This window comes from Megascapheus bottae, chromosome 31, assembly GCF_031878675.1.
Source record: "Megascapheus bottae isolate mThoBot1 chromosome 31, mThoBot2.hap1, whole genome shotgun sequence".
NCBI classification, from domain to species: domain Eukaryota; kingdom Metazoa; phylum Chordata; class Mammalia; order Rodentia; family Geomyidae; genus Megascapheus; species Megascapheus bottae.
The window spans coordinates 8,586,016-8,601,913 of NC_143539.1; the positions used below are offsets into that span (position 1 = coordinate 8,586,016).

At 55.7% G+C, this 15,898-nt stretch overlaps 2 protein-coding genes across 2 annotated transcripts; both read right to left on the minus strand.

Annotated features, from left to right (window-relative positions):
- Positions 1–2,418: 2,418 nt before the first annotated feature.
- Ffar1 (free fatty acid receptor 1) lies at positions 2,419–3,964 on the minus strand. Its single transcript, XM_090322545.1, has 2 exons — positions 3,094–3,964; positions 2,419–2,960 (listed from the first exon to the last, which is right to left on the minus strand). Exons 1-2 carry the CDS (start codon positions 3,962–3,964, stop codon positions 2,419–2,421), a joined length of 1,413 nt encoding a protein of 470 aa, XP_090178671.1.
- Positions 3,965–8,829: 4,865 nt separating this feature from the next.
- Ffar3 (free fatty acid receptor 3) lies at positions 8,830–9,792 on the minus strand. The gene has a single exon (XM_090322547.1). The coding sequence runs from the start codon at positions 9,790–9,792 to the stop codon at positions 8,830–8,832; it is 963 nt and encodes a 320-aa protein (XP_090178673.1).
- Between the last annotated feature and the right edge of the window lie 6,106 nt (positions 9,793–15,898).

The following is a 15,898-nucleotide window of genomic DNA, read 5'->3' on the forward strand; positions in this document are numbered from 1 at the left end:
TCTTACTCCCAAGACCCTAATAATTAGACCAAGGAGTTTAAATACCTTGTTCAGATCTATGACCTCACCTGGCGTGACTTGTATACAGTCCTGTCCTTAAGCCTTACCTCTGAGGAAAAGGAAAGGGTTTGGGTTGCCGCCCAGACACATGCTGATGAAACCCGCCACCTAGACAATTCTTTTCCCCATAGGAGCAATGGCTGTGCCCAGGGAAGACCCCAAAATAATGCTCCTGGAAGGGTTAGCAGAAATAGGATGTAACCTGTGTGGTAGCTGGCCTCCAAAAGGCAGCCCACCATGCAGTCAACTACGATAAACTAAAGGCGGTTACCCAGAGACCCACTGAAAACCTGGCCGAATTTTTCCATCACCACACAGTGGCACGCCAGTGTTATACAAAGTTGGACCCAGTGGTCCTTAATATCCATTTTATTTCCCAATCAGCCCCCGATATATTTTTTTAAAAAGGTTGAGGATGGCCCTCAAACCCCCCAAGGAGATCTGGTGAGCATGGCCTTTAAGGTTAACAACAGGGAGGAACAGGAAAAAGCTGATAAGGCTGCCCATAAAAGGAAAAATTGCCAGCTCCTGGCTGCTGTTGGATAACTTTCCTTTTTCACATTCCTTTCTAATCTTATCCCACAGTCCCATATCTAAGGCTCTTTCAGCCCCGCCAAGCACTTTTCCTTCTCCCTCAATATTGCCTGAGGATCAAGTCTTTCTCAAGACCCTTAATCTGTCTGGTTTATATCCTAAGTGGTCCTGCTGACCAACTCCCACTGCAGTTTAGCTCAATGGACAGCCACAGGGATTTCTTCTATCAAGAATGAAAAAGGCTCCTGCTCTTGCCCTTTCTATGACTTCAAGGTGTCTTCCATCCCTGAAGAAGATGGCCCCCCTGCCTCTTAAGACGTCCTTTGGATTTCATCCAAGGAACCATATGCACGTTTACTACCATGGAACTGTTACTGCTCCTTCTGGATGGACAACATCCTGCCTTCTATCCCCAATGTCAATGCCCCTTGTCAGCAGAAAGTGGCCTGAAAGAGTCGGTGCCCCTTTACAACTATCAGAAGGCAGGGATGGTAGGTCTGCCTGGAAGAAATGACTTTTTCCCTTGGTTTCCCTGCACCTTGGAAATCCCCGCCCAGTACCTGTAACCCTGGCAGCTGGCACGCCTGAGGGCAGTGGGAGGTCCCCCAGTCTGAGGTATTTCCCCGAACTCTGAGATCACATCCACTTTCACTGTGGCCACGCCCCTCCCCCTATATAATTTCTCACTTTCCACCATAAGCTCTCTTGCTCTGTCCGACTCTATCTTGGGCAGCAGGAGGTCGGCTCTCTCCTCACCCAACAAACCCTCTTCTCCTGAATTGCGTGGAGTTTCCTTTTGGCAGATGTTACACACACCTTCTTACACACCCCCAAACATTGAAATTGAAAATTTATACATAGATATTAATGTGTCCAACAATGGCTGGTGTCCTTTCAAAGAGTGCTGATATGCAAATGAGGGCCATCAATTTTGCTGGGCCAAGGCTCCCCAGCCCAGAAAATGGGAAGGACATAAAGTAAGAAAATTAACTGATGAGCCTGGTGCCGGTGACTACGGCCTGACATCCCATCTGCTCAGGAGGCTGAGATATGAGGATTGGGTTCAAAGCCAGCTCGGGCAGAAAAGTCTGTGTGACTCTTCCAATTCCCAGCAAAAAAAAAAGGCAGGAATGGAGCTGTGACTGACATGATAGAGAACCAGCCTTGAGTAAAAAGAAGCTGAGAGACAGACCCCCTGCTCTGAGTTCAAACCCACAACTGACAAAGAAAAGGAAAGTTTGTTGATCAGGGCCTTTCTGGGCAGGCACCATTACCTGGCTCTGGTCTCTCCATTGCCTGTGGAATGGATGAAGCTCTGAGTTCAAATCTCAGTACCACCCAGTGCTATTGTGTGTATTCTGCTTGGATTTGTCACTCAGGTGGAGCCCTCTGGCCACTGCAGGCCTCTTGGCTGAACCAAGCCCATGTCTCCCTGCCATGTCGCCATGTCCACGGGAGACAAAGCAAAGGCACATACTCTTTGGTTTGCTAGACTGTTTATTGGAGTACTGTTTACCCCGGTCCTGAGTTACCCCACGACCAACATAAAAAAAAAAACCTATCCAAAATAATAAACTAAAACACAAAAGGGGCTGGAAAGAGGGGGCCTGACTCAAGTGGTAGAGCAACTGCTTACAAAGGCAAGGCCCCAAGTTCAACTCCCAATAGCCCTCACCTTTATCCCCACACACAAGAAGGAATGGGTCACCTGCGCCTGCAGTCACCCAGTTTGCCACCATGGGGTCCTGCCTGCCTGCGTTGAGCTACGCGCTCTCCTGGACACCCCACTTCCATCTCCCAGGCCTGGGGGCGGGGGAGCTCCCCTCAGGCCTGCCTCTGCCCCCCTCCACCCTTCCTCTTCAGCTCCAGGCCACTGGTCACACCCAGGGGGACCCTGCCTCCTGTCAGCCTCCACAGAAGGCTCTGGAAGTCAGCCTGGAAGTGGGAGGAGGAGAAGTAGTAGACGAGGGGGTCCACGCAGGAGTTGAGGGTGCTGAGCAGCAGCACGTGGCTCCTCCACGCTGGGCTTACCCCCTGCACGAACCCCACCACGTGGGACACGTTGTAGGGCCCGAAGCACACCAGGAAGTTGAGCAGCGTGGCGGCCAGGAGCCCCCAAACCCGGGTCCTCCGGCGCCGGCTGCCCCCCCCCCCCCCGCCCAGCAGCCACACCAGCCGTAGCTGGTGATGAGCAGGGGCACCCCAAAAAGCGGTCAGACACACGGGCAGAACCACGGCCAGCAGGGCCACTGTCACCTGTTCTTGTGCCTCCACCTTGCGGTCACACGACCGCATGACAGAGGCCTCCACACTGCTCTGGCCTCCCCTCTTCTCTGCAGACTCACAGCATCTTCTTGGGGTGCTTTCTAAGGACAACCACAGGCTGGCGCCAGCCGCGCCTCCCCTCCAGAGCCGGTGGGGGGTGGGTAGACAATCAGAAGGACCGGCAGGCACACACACCTCTCTCCCCTGCCTGCCTCCTGGCCCCCCCAGGCCCACGCGGGGCGGCTACTTCTGGGGGGGGCCCTGCCTGCGTCCGGGGCAGGCCCACCGTGGCCCGCCGGGGGCCGGCCCCCAGGTACCCGGTCACCAGGGGGTTGAGGACCACGCTCCAGGCCCCGGTGAGCAGCCCCAGCCTCCTCCAGGGGCCGCCCCGCGCCGGGTGGAGGAGGTCGGCCAGGTGCGCGGCGAGGCAGGGGCCCAGGCCGAGCAGCAGGGACAGCAGGGCGCCCCCCGCCAGCCAGGCCGCGCGCAGCTTGCGCCGCCGGCTGAGCCCCGAGCGCGCCAGGGCGCGCAGGCAGCCGGCGTAGCTGAGCGCGGCGACGCCCAGCGGCACCAGGCAGAGCAGGACGGAGGCGCCGAGGCGCGCGGGCGCGGCCGGGGCCCAGGCGTCCAGGCAGGCGCGGGAGGCGTTGGCGGCGGCGGCGCCCGGGGGCTCCAGGCCCAGCAGCAGCCCCAGCGGCCCGAGCGCCAGCGCCCACACGCACACGCACACGCCCCGGGAGTAGCGGGGCCGGCGCAGCGCCTGGTACCCGAGCGGGAACGCGGCGCCCAGGAAGCGGCCGGCGCTCAGCGCCGCCAGGAAGCCCCCGGCCGCGTGCAGCGGCGCCAGGTGGGCCAGGGCGAAGGCGGCGCACAGGCCGCGGGGCAGCGCCCAGCGCCCGGCCGCCAGCGCCTCCGCCGCGCGCAGGGGCAGCGTCAGCGCCAGCAGGAGGTCGGCGCAGCCCAGGTGCAGCGCGTACACCAGGCTGGGGGTGAGGCGGCGGCGCGCGGGGGCCCACGCGCCCCGGAGGGCCAGCACGTTCAGCGGGAAGCCCAGCGCGAAGGCGGCCGCGTAGAGGGCGCAGGACAGCGGCGGGGGCAGCTCCATGGCGGCGGCGGGGCGCGCGCGGGGCGCCCGGGGCCCGGATCCGACGCGGGGCCGGGGCGCGCGGGCCCGGGTGTGGCTGTCCCTGTCGTGGTGGGGGAGGTCGTCGCGCTCCCCCTCCTCCTCCTCCTGCTCCTCTTCCTCCTCCTCCTCTTCCTCCTCCTCCTCTTCTTCCCCCCCCCCCCCCGGGCTGTGGTCTCTCAGGTCGCTTCTTCTTTTTCAGATCAAGGCTGCAAGAGAGGACCATGTGAGAAACCCCCCCAAAAAAAAGTCCAGGTGCAGCCCTGGAAAGGGCAGCAGGGGGCTCTCACTTCATCCCTGACACTCAGAGAGAAGAGCAGGGGCAGAGAGCTCAGCACAGACACCCTCGGCCTCCGAGAGGGAGCCCCCCACGACAGGCACACATGGCCCACAAGGAAAGAGGGGTGTGGGGAGCAGCAGAGAGGCAGCGAGGGGGGACCCCAGGGAAGAGCTCTAAGGACAAGCTTCTTGGGGACTCCCTGTAGACCAGGGGGGCTGAGAGGATGGGGTAGGGCTGGGGGAGGCGTGAAGAGCCATGGACACTCACCTGGGGCTGTGGGGCGGCTGTGGGGTGCACTGTCCCCTGTCCCCGGCTGCCTCAGAGCACCCTGGCAGGGTGGTGATCCGGAAGGGTGGGGGTGGCCATTAGCCCCGATCTGGCCAGCAGCTCCAGTGAGCACCTAATGGGGCGTTGCAGGCAGGCAGGTAGGCAGGAGAGCAGGACAGGGGAGGGCACGGGAGAGGGGGTGAGCAGGGAAGACAGGGAGGGGGTCTAGGGTGGCCAGGCTTTACCTGAAAGTGGGGGCTTTGGGCCCAGGGCCAGCTTTCCTCCCTCACCCAGCCCATGCCTACAAGGCAGCAGGGGTGTGGTGGGGAGGCAGGGATGGGGGAGAGGGCTGGATTCTCTCCATTTGCCAGTTCTGGGCTTCTTTATTCCACCTTTTCCTTCTTTGCGGATCCTAGGGCTTGAACTCCGGGCCTGGTGATGTCCCTGAGCTTTTGTGCTTCAGATTGGTGCTCTACCACTTGAGCCACAGCTCCACTTCTGATTTGGGGCGGTTCCTTGGGGATTAGAGTCTCACAGCCTTTCCTGCCTGGACTGCCTTTGAACTGTGCTGGCCGATCTCAGCCTGGGGAGTTACACACAGGACGAAGAAAGAACCATTCCAGGGGTCATGTGGAGGTTCCTCCCCCCCCTCCTTCTTCTTTCTTGTGGATCTTACTTGGTTCTTGAAGTCCAACTGGGACGTGTCCTAGAGCTCTTCACCTCCAGGCCACCTCCTTTCCCCTGGGCCTAGATGGGCTACCACCTTACCCTGGAGCCAAGCCCCACTTCCTGTTTTCTACAGGTTAACTGGAGATGAGAATCTCAGGTCTTTTTGTGCCCAGGCTGGATTGGAACCTTGATCCTCAGATCTCAGTCTCCTAAATAGCTAGGATTACAGGCATGAGCCATTGTTCTTGGCGCTCTCTCTCTCTCTCTCTCTCTCTCTCTTTCTCTCTCTCTCTCTCTCTCTCCCTCTCTCTCTCTCTCTCTCTCTCTGACTATGTCTCTGTGTCTCCCTGACTCTCTCTCTCTCTTCTGTGTGTGCCAGTAGGATTTGAAACTCAGGCCTTTGCACTGGCTACCTGTGTGCTCTAGCACATAGGCACACACCCTATTTTTTTTTTTTGATTGCTCGCTTTTACATATTTTTCCAACCGAGCTTTGTGTTTAGACCTGGCTCGTTTGACCATGATCTTCCTCTGGACCCGTCCTTCTCACTGCCATGACCAGTGCCAGTCACTGGGCCCCGATTTTTACTGATTGAGATGAGCTCTTGTGATTTTTTGTTGTTGCTGTTGTTGTTGCCTCAGTTGGCCTTGAACTCTGATCCTCCAAGTTAGTCACGATTACAGGTTTCAGCCACCATACTGCCTTGTTTCCCCCACACACCTTTTTTACTTTTTTTTTTTTTTTTAAGAAAAGGAAACTCTTAAGTTGCCAGACAATTGGCTCACACCTGTCCTCCTAGCTACTCAGGAGGCTGAGACCTCTGGATCCTGGTTCAAAGCTAGCCCAGGCAGAAAAATCCCTGTGAGTCTTTTATCTCCAGTGACCCACCAGAAAACTGGAAGTAGAGCTGTGGCTCAAGTGGTAGAGTGCTAGCCTTGAACACAAAGAGACTCAGGGACAGCGCCCAGGTCCTGAGGTCAAGCCCTACAGTCTACCAAAAAACCCCATGATGCATTCTGTCCCTTTGCCTGCTCCTTCTGCCCCTCCCCCATCCCTTTTCCTCTTCCCAAATAGCCAGAGAAGAAATCGGGAGGGACAGGAAACATTCAAGGCTGGCCTCACCCCCCCACACCCCCATCCTTCCCATCTTTGCCTCCTGAGTAGCTGGGATTACAGGCATGACCTACTGCAAAGCTAATTCTTACTGGCCTCCTTGCTCTTCAGGTCCCCGCTCTTCTGTCACCCCCATGGCAGCCTCCCCACACCCCATCTCCTGTGCTCCACCTCTATTTGCAACTTGCTTCCTGGTCCTTCCCATCCTCTCCCCCCCCACACACACACCCACCGCCCCATCACATGGGTTGGACCTCCTCCTATAGTTTACTTGCCCCCCTGAGATCCACTGTGCTAGGGAGTCCCTGCCCCCCGCCCGAGTTTCCTGGACATCTGCTCTTTGCTTTGCAAAAAAACAGTTGACTCCCTGTGGCCACTGGGTCCTGAGAGCCAGCGCTGGCCCCACCCAGGGCAGCCTGGAGACCAGGCGCCACTGCTGCCAGGAAGCCAGGCTGGCTCTCAGCGGGCACTAGGGCTTCTGCAAGAGGGCCCCACCCTGTAAAGCTTTAGGGACCCCAGACTAGAGATCACACAAGACTGAAACTCTGTGTGTGTGTGTGTGTGTGTGTGTGTGTGTGTGTGTGTGTGTGTGTGTGTCCAGCCCAGCCTGGTTTAGCAGATGAGTCCAGATTAAAACACTTAAGCCAGGCATCAGTGGCTCATATCTGTTATTCTACAGCTCCAGAAATGGAGCTATGGCTCACATGGTAGAGAACCAGCCTTGAGTAAAAAGAAGCTCAGAGACAGGCCCCCTGCCCTGAGTTCAAACCCACAACTGACAAAGAAAAGGAAAGGAAAGTTTGTTGATCAGGGTCTTTCTGGGCAGGCACCATTACCTGGCTTTGTTCTCTCCATTGCCTCTGGAATGGATGAAGCTCTGAGTTCAAATCTCAGTACCACCCAGTGCTATTGTGTGTCTTCTGCTTGGATTTTTCACTCAGGTGGAGCCCTCTGCCCACTGCAGGCCTCTTGGCTGAACCAAGCCCATGTGTCCCTGCCATGTTGCCATGTCCACGGGAGACAAAGCAAAGAAAGACACGTCCTTTTTGGTTTGCTAGCCTGTTTATTGGAGTGCATTTTTCTTCTCTTACTGTCTACCATTGTCCCATCTGAATTTCTTGAGCACTGAGAACTTTCTAGAAGACTCCATGACAGGAAGATGGCTGCCTTATCCTGGCCTCCCCAGGCCCTTCCCCTACCATCTCCCTCTGGTGCTGAGAGGAGCAGGACTTTGGCCTTCCTCTCCTGTCCTAAACCACTAAGCAGCTTCTGCATCTCCCTCTGCCCCCCGACACCCCCAAAAGTCAGGAATGACAGGGAGTAGCCTGCTGCTGTGCCTCCAAGATGGCCCCTCTCCCCATCGGGGACCTGAGGAGAATGAGAAAGGGAGGGAAAGCAGGAAGTCAAGGACTGGCCTGGCAGGGACAACTGGAGAAAATCAGGGTGTGAGGGCCGGAAGTGATAGCACACACCTTTAACCCCAGCTACATGTGGGGGCTTGGGAGGGAGAAGGAGGGACCAGAATGGGAGGATGACAGTTCCAGGTCAGCCCCAGAGGCTAAAACAAAAACCAAAATGTTATTAAGACCCCATGTCAATAAGATGGCATAAATAGGAGGATCACAGTCCAAATTTGGCCCCAGGAAAAATGAAAAAGAAAACAAACAGCATGAAGTCCCTGTCAAGCTGGGGGCTGGTGGTCAGGCCTGTAATTCCAGCTACTCTCAAGGCTGAGATCTAAAGATCATGGTTCAAAGCCAACCCAGACAGGAACATCTGTGAGAGTCTTATCTCCAATTAATCCGCAAAAAGAAGGATGTGAGCCGAGCACAGGAGCTCAGGCCTGTAACCCTAGCTATTCAGGAGGCTGAGAGCTGAGGCTCAAGGTTCAAAGCCAGCCTGGGCTCAAAAGGACCTGAGATTCCTATTTCCAATTAACATCTAGAAGATGGGAAGTGGGGCTTGGTTCAAGCTGCAGCCTTGAGCTGAAGAGCTCAGGGACAGTGCCAGGCCCAGGAGTTGGTAGAGTGCTAGCCTTGAGCTGAAGAGTTCAGGGACAGTACCCAGGCCAAGATCAAGCCCCATAATCCACAAAAAAGAAGAAGAAGAAGAAGGAGGAGGAGGAGGAGGAGGAGGAGGAGCTGTGGAGCTGTGGGTCAAGTCATAGAATGCTAGCGTTGAGTAAAAAGCTCAAAGACAGTGCTCAGGTCCTGAGTTCAAGCCCCACGACCAATTAAAAAAAAAGCTATCCAAAATATTAAACTAAAGCACAAAAGGGGCTGGAAAGAGAGGGCCTGACTCACGTGGTAGAGCAACTGCTTACAAAGGCAAGGCCCCAAGTTCAACTCCCAATAGCCCTCACCTTTATCCCCACACACACAAGAAGTAAGAAATGGGTCACCTGCGCCTGCAGTCACCCAGTTTGCCACCATGGGGTCCTGCCTGCCTGAGTTGAGCTATGTGCTCTCCTGGACACCCCACTTCCATCTCCCAGGCCTGGGGGGCGGGGGAGCTCCCCTCAGGCCTGCCTCTGCCCCCCTCCACCCTTCCTCTTCAGCTCCAGGCCACTGGTCACACCCAGGGGGACCCGGCCTCCTGTCAGCCTCCACAGAAGGCTCTGGAAGTCAGCCTGGAAGTGGGAGGAGGAGAAGTAGTAGACGAGGGGGTCCACGCAGGAGTTGAGGGTGCTGAGCAGCAGCACGTAGCTTCTCCACGCTGGGCTCACCCCCTGCACGAACCCCACCACGTGGGACACGTTGTAGGGCCCGAAGCACACCAGGAAGTTGAGCAGCGTGGCGGCCAGGAGCCCCAAAACCCGGGTCCTCCGGCGTCGGCTGGCCCCCCGGCCCAGCAGCCACACCAGCCGCCCGTAGCAGTAGCTGGTGATGAGCAGGGGCACCCCAAAAAGCGCCACAGCCATGCTGAGACGCACGGGCAGAACCACGGCCAGCTGGTCATCGCGGAACTCCAGATAGCACGTGCCGTTGCTGCCCTGACTCTCCGAGGAGTTTCCGGAGAATTCCGCCACGTAGATGACGCTGCAGTGGGCGCCGGCCAGCAGCCAGCAGGCCACGCTGACCAGGGCCGCCTGGCCCAGCCGGGGCCGGGTTCGATACCACAGTGGGTAGGCCACGCTCAGGAAGCGCTCGACGCTCACGGCGGCCAGGAAGAGCGAGGTGAGGTAGATGGTGGTGAAGAAGAGGAAGCCGGTCAGCGGGCAGAGGATGAAGGGCAGAGGCCAGCGCAGACCACAGGCCGCCTCCACCATGCGGAAGGGCAGGAAGAGCAGCAGCAGCAGGTCGGACAGCGTCAGGTTGAGCAGGAGCACGTCCACGGCCACGGGGCGCCGGCGGAGCTTGCCCACGAACACCACCATGGCCAGCAGGTTGAGCGGGAGGCCCACCAGGAAGGCCACGAGGTACACGGAGAAGTAGAGCCAGTGGTGACCCACGAAATACACCCCGGCCTCGCGAGACCCCATGACGCCAGACGCTGCAGACAAGGGGCGGAGAGAAAAGGGGGTGCGGTTCTCTGGGTGGAAACTGGGGTAGGGGGTCCCTTTGGCCTAGGGCTCACAAGGAGGCTTCCCTCATGGTGGCCTGTGGCTCACACACTTATCTCCTATGAACCCAAAACCCAAAAAGCTGGAAAAGGAGCTGGGTTCAACTGGTAGAGTGCCAACATTGAGTCACAAAAAAAAGGGGGGGGACTGGGAGTTTGGCCTAGTGGTCGAGTGCTTGCCTAGCATGCACGAAGACCCAGGTTCGATTCCTCAGTACCATATACATAGAAAAATCCAGAAGTGGTGCTGAGGCTCAAGTGGTAGAGCTCTAACCTTGAGAAAGTCCAAGGACAGTGCTCAGGCCCTGAGCTCAAGCCCAGGACTAGGAAAAAATAAAGGATTATATCTCTCTATATATATATCTATATATAATTATCAAAACAAGCAAATGCATGAGAGTATTTCATCACTGGCCAGGAGTCAGCTCCTGCTGGAGCCCACAGAAGTCACTCACCTTCCCGAGCAGGCCGGCCTGGCCTCCTGGCTTCTGCGCTGCCCGCCTCACACACCTGGTGAGAGACTGAGCATCGCTGCCTCCCTGTTCCCCTGGCCTATTTATCCACTCAGAGCCCGATGCCACCGCCCAGGAGCAGAGGGCAGAGAAGATGCTGGCCACACTGTCACCGGCCCCTTCCATCCGTCCATATGCAAAAGGGGAGAGCAAATTCCACCTCAGGGCTCCTGCAGCCAAGATGTCAGGGTGCCTCCACCAGGCCTGCGCCCTCCCAGCCCCCTGGTGTCTTCTCCGCTTTCCAGAGCCCACGGGCATCACTGGACAGTCTCCGAGATGATAGTGGACACAGCCAAGCCCAGTGTGGAGCTCATGCCTGCTATTCAAGCTACTCGGGAGGATGAGACCTAGAGGATGGAGGTTCAAAGCCAGACCAGGCAAAGACAGTCCATGAGATTCTTATCTCCCAGGAACCATCACAAGCTGCAAGTGGACTTGAGGTTCAAGTGGTGGAGTCCCAGCCTTGAGTGGCAAAAAAAAAAAAAAACCCTTAGGGAGAGCTGGGCTCACCCCTGTAATCTTAGCTACTCAGGAGGCTGAGATCTGAGGATCACAGTTCAATGCCAGCCCAGGCGCTAAAGTCTGTGTCACTCTTATCACCATTTAACCACCAGAAAACCAGAAGTGGCACTGTTCAAGTGGTAGAGCGCTAGCCTTGAGCTAAAGAGCTCAGGGACAGCACCCAGGCCCAGAATTCAAGCCCTATGGCTGACCAATAAATAAATAAATAAATTCTCAGAGACAGTACCCAATTCCTGAGTTCAAGACCTAATACTAGGAGAAAGAGAGGGAGAGAAAGATTAAGAGGGAGGAAGAGAGCTGGGCATGGTGATTCTCACCTGTAATCCTGTCAAGAGCCTGTGATCTGAGGATCAAGGTTCAAAGCCAGCCCTGGCACAAAAAGACCTGAGACTCTTATGTCCAGTTACCTCTGCAAAACTGAAGTGGGACTTGGCTCAAGGGTAGAGTGGTAGCCTTGAGCTGAAGTGTTCAGGAACAACTCCAGGTCCAGGGGTAGATGGTAGTCTTGAGCTGAAGACCTCAGGGAGAGGGCCCAAGCCAAGTCAAGCCCGTGACCCACAAAAAAAAAGTGAGGAGGAGGGAAGGAGAGAGGGAGAGAGAGAGAGAAAGAGAGGGGGGGAGGACTGGTAATACAATATACCAGACTCCCACCCCCCTCCAAGTGAAAAAAAAAGGCAGCTAACAAAACCAGCTGGACCCAAAAGGCAATGCAATCTATATAATTTCATTTACATGACCACACAGAATAGGCAAATTTTATTTTTAAGAGCTAGAGGTTGTCTTGGGAACCTGGTGTGGAAATGAACATAACAAGAGCAATAAAAGGGATTGTACTGGGCGGGTGGATTGTTCTAGAATGACACCATCTTCTCAGAATCGCTGGCACCTTTCTGAGCCCAGGTCAGGTGAATATCACCTGGAGAGGCACATTGCCTCTCCACAAGGTTGTTAAAAAGTATAACCGTGAACACTTTTAGGCTGGGTGCGGGTGGTCCAGCTACTCAAGAGCCTGAGATCTGAGGATCACAATCAAAGCCAGCCCAGGCAGAAAAATCCATGAGACTCTCATCTCCAGTGAACCAGCAGAAAATTAGAAGTAGCACTGTGGCTCAAAGTGACAGAGTGCTAGTCTTGAGCAAAAGAGCTCAGGAACAGAGTTCACGGCCAGTGACAGGGAGAGGTCAATCCTTGAGACACTTTTTTTCTTTTTTCAGTTGTAGGGTTTAACCCATGGCCTGGGCACTGGCCCTGAGCACTTTTGCTTGAGGCTAGCACTCTACCGCCTGACATCACGGTGCCACTTTCAATTTTTTTTTTTGTGGGTCATGGGGTTTGAACTCTGGGCTTGGGCATTGTCCCTGAGCTCCTCAGTTCGAGGCTACCTCCTTACCCCTGGAGCCACAGCCCTACTTCCCATTTTCTTTCTTTCTTTCTTTCTTTCTTTCTTTCTTTCTTTCTTTCGTTCTTTCTTTCTTTCTTTCTCTCTCTCTTTTTTTGTCATGTAGCTTGAATTCAGCCTGGGTGTTGTCTCTGAGCTCTTCAGCTCAAGGCTACCACCCTACCCTCGAGCCAGGGCCCACTTTCCATTTTTCTAAAGGTTAATTGAAGATAAGACTTTGAGGTCCCTTGGTGCTGGGCTGGCTTTGAACCTCGATCCTCAGATCTCGGCCTCCTGAGTAGCTAGGATTACAGACCTGAGCCACTGAGCCAGCTCCACATCCCGATTTCTAGTGGTTAATTGGAGATAAGAATCTCATGGTCATTGCTGGCAGCATCACTTTCTTTCGCGTGGTTAATTGGAGATGAGTCTCACAGACTTTTCTGCTTGGGCTGGCTCTGATCCCTGATCCTCAGATCTCACCCTCCTGGAGTAGCTAGGATGGCAGGTCTGAACCCCTGGCACCCGGCTTCCAGGAGACTCATCACCAGTGAACTAGCAAAGAGCCAGAGTGGAGCTGTGCCTCAAGTTATAAATCAGTAACCTGGGCAGAAAAGCTCCAGAACAGTGCCCAGGTTATGAGTTCCCCAAGACGCGTGCCTGTGCACACACACACACAGACACACACAGACACACACACAGAGACACACACACACACACACACACCCCTCTGAGTGCCTTAACACAGATGAGCTCTTCAGCAGGGCCACTGTCACCAACTTTCTGTTCTTGTGCCTCCACCTTGCGGTCACACGACCGCGTGACAGAGGCCTCCACACTGCTCTGGCCTCCACTCTTCTCTCCAGACTCAGAGGATCTTCTTTGGGGTGCTTTCTAAGGATGAGCACAGGCTGGCGCCAGCCCCACCTCCCCTCCAGAGTCGCGGAACAGCAGCCCACGGGGGGCAGTGGGGGGGGTAGACAATCAGAAGGACCGGCAGGCATACACACCTCTCTCCCCTGCCTGCCTTCTGGCCACCCCAGGCCCAAGCGGGGAGGCTACTTTCCAGGGGGCCCCTGCCTGTGTCCTGGGTACGCCCACCATGGCCCGCCTGGGGTTGGCCTCCAAGTATCCTGTCACCAGGGGCTTGAATGGTGGCCCTTAGCCCCGACCTGGCCAGCAGCTCCAGTGAGCACCTAATGGGGTGTTCCAGGCAGGCAGGTGGACAGGAGAGCAGGACGGGGGAGGGAGGAGTGGGAGAGCAGAGAAGAGAGGGAGGGGCAGGAGAGGGTGGGGAGGGGGTCTAGGGTGGCCAGGCTTTACCTGAAAGTGGGGGCTTTGGGCCCAAGGCCAGCTTTCCTCCCTCACCCAGCCCATGCCTACAAGGCAGCAGGGGTGTGGTGGGGAGGCAGGGATGGGGGAGAGGGCTGGATTCTCTCCATTTGCCAGTTCTGGGCTTCTTTATTCCACCTTTTCCTTCTTTGCGGATCCTGGGGCTTGAACTCCGGGCCTGGTGATGTCCCTGAGTTTTTGTGCTTCAGATTGGTGCTCCACCACTTGAGCCACAGCTCCACTTCTGATTTGAGGCGGTTCCTTGGGGATTAGAGTCTCACAGCCTTTCCTGCCTGGGATGCCTTTGAACTGTGCTGGCCGATCTCAGCTTGGGGAGTTACACACAGGACAAAGAAAGAACCATTCCAGGGGTCATGTGGAGGTTTCCCTGCCCGATCTCTCTTTGTCTGTCTGTCTGTCTCTCTCTCTCTCTCTCTGGTCTTTTTGTGCCCAGGCTGGATTGGAACCTTGATCCTCAGAGCTCAGTCTCCTGAATAGCTAGGATTACAGGCATGAGCCACTATACCCGGCGCTTGAAACTCAGAGCTTTGCACTTGCTACCTGTGTGTTCTACCACATAGGCCACACACCCTTTTTACAAATTTTTCCAACCACGTTTTGTGTTTAGACCTGGCTGGTTTGACCGTGATCCTCCTCTGGACCCGTCCTTCTCACTGCCATGCCCGGTGCCAGTCACTGCGCCCCGATTTTCATTGGCTGAGATGAGGTCTTGTGAATTTTATTGGGGGGTGGGGATTGTTGCCGGATTTTTTTGTTGTTGTTGTTATTTTTTTGTTTTTTGACTCAGTTGGCCTTGAACTCTGATCCTCCCAGGTAGTCAAGATTACAGGTTTGAGCCACCATACCTGGCTTGTACCACACCCCTTTTTGTTTCCTTTTCTTTTTTTTAATTGCAGTTTCTAGACAGTTGGCTCACACCTGTCCTCCTAGCTACTCAGGAGGCTGAGACCTCTGGATCCTGGTTCAAAGCTAGCCCAGGCAGAAAAATCCCTGTGATCTTTTATCTCCAGTGACCCACCAGAAAACTGGAAGTGGAGCTGTAGCTCAAGTGGTAGAGTGCTAGCCTTGAACATGAAGAGACTCAGGGACAGCGCCCAGGTCCTGAGGTCAAGCCCTACAGTCTACCAAAAACCCCCATGATGCATTCTGTCCCTTTGCCTGCTCCTTCTGCCCCTCCCCCATCCTTTTTCCTCTTCCCAAATAGCCAGAGAAGAAATCGGGAGGGACAGGAAACATTCAAGGCTGGCCTCACCCCCCCACACCCCCATCCTTCCCATCTTTGCCTCCTGAGTAGCTGGGATTACAGGCATGACCTACTGCAAAGCTAATTCTTACTGGCCTCCTTGCTCTTCAGGTCCCCGCTCTTCTGTCACCCCCATGGCAGCCTCCCCATACCCCATCTCCTGTGCTCCACCTCTATTTGTACCTTGCTTCCTGGTCCTTCCCATCCTCTCCCCCCACACACACCCGCCCACCGCCCCATCACATGGGCTGGTCCTCCTGCTAGAGCTTTGAGGGCTGAGCTGTCCTACATTGGGGTTCACTTGCCCCCCCTGAGATCCACTGTGCTGGGGAGTCCCTGCCCCCCCTGCCCGAGTTTCCTGGACATCTGCTCTTTGCTTTGCAAAAAAAAACAGTTGACTCCCTGTGGCCACTGGGTCCTGAGAGCCAGCGCTGGCCCCACCCAGGGCAGCCTGGAGAACAGGCGCCACTGCTGCCAGGAAGCCAGGCTGGCTCTCAGCGGGCACTAGGGCTTCTGCAAGAGGGCCCTGCCCTGTAAAGCTTTAGGGACCCCAGACTAGAGATCACACAAGACTGGAACTCGCGCGCGCGCGTGTGTGTGTGTGTGTGTGTGTGTGTGTGTGTGTGTGTGTGTGTGTGTGTGTGTCCAGCCCAGCCTGGTTTAGCAGAAGAGTCCAAATAAACAAAATAAAGCTCTTAAAGCAGGCATCATTGGCTCCTATCTGTAATATTCTACCTACCCAGGAAACTTAGATCTGAGGACTGCAGTTCAAAGCCAACCTGGGGAGGAAAATCCATGCGACTCTCATCTCCAATGACCGACCTGGCAAAAAGCTAGAAGTGCAGCTGTGTGGCTCAACGTGGTAAAGCTTTAATCATGGGGACCATGCCTTGGGCCAGAGTTCAAGCCCCACGACTAACCAAGAAAAAGAAAAAGGAGGAGGAAGAGGAGGAGGAAGAGGAGGAGGAGGAGGAGGAGGAGGAGGAGGAGGAGGAGGAGGAGACAGGACTATCTTATT

Coding starts and splice junctions, on each gene's coding strand:
- Ffar1 (XM_090322545.1), bottom strand. CDS start 3,964: ATGGAGCTGCCCCCGCCGCTGTCCTGCGCCCTCTACGCGGCCGCCTTC. Junction 2,961..3,093: donor CCCAGAAGTAGCCGCCCCGC/GTGGGCCTGGGG, acceptor GGTTGTCCTTAG/AAAGCACCCCAAGAAGATGC.
- Ffar3 (XM_090322547.1), bottom strand. CDS start 9,792: ATGGGGTCTCGCGAGGCCGGGGTGTATTTCGTGGGTCACCACTGGCTC.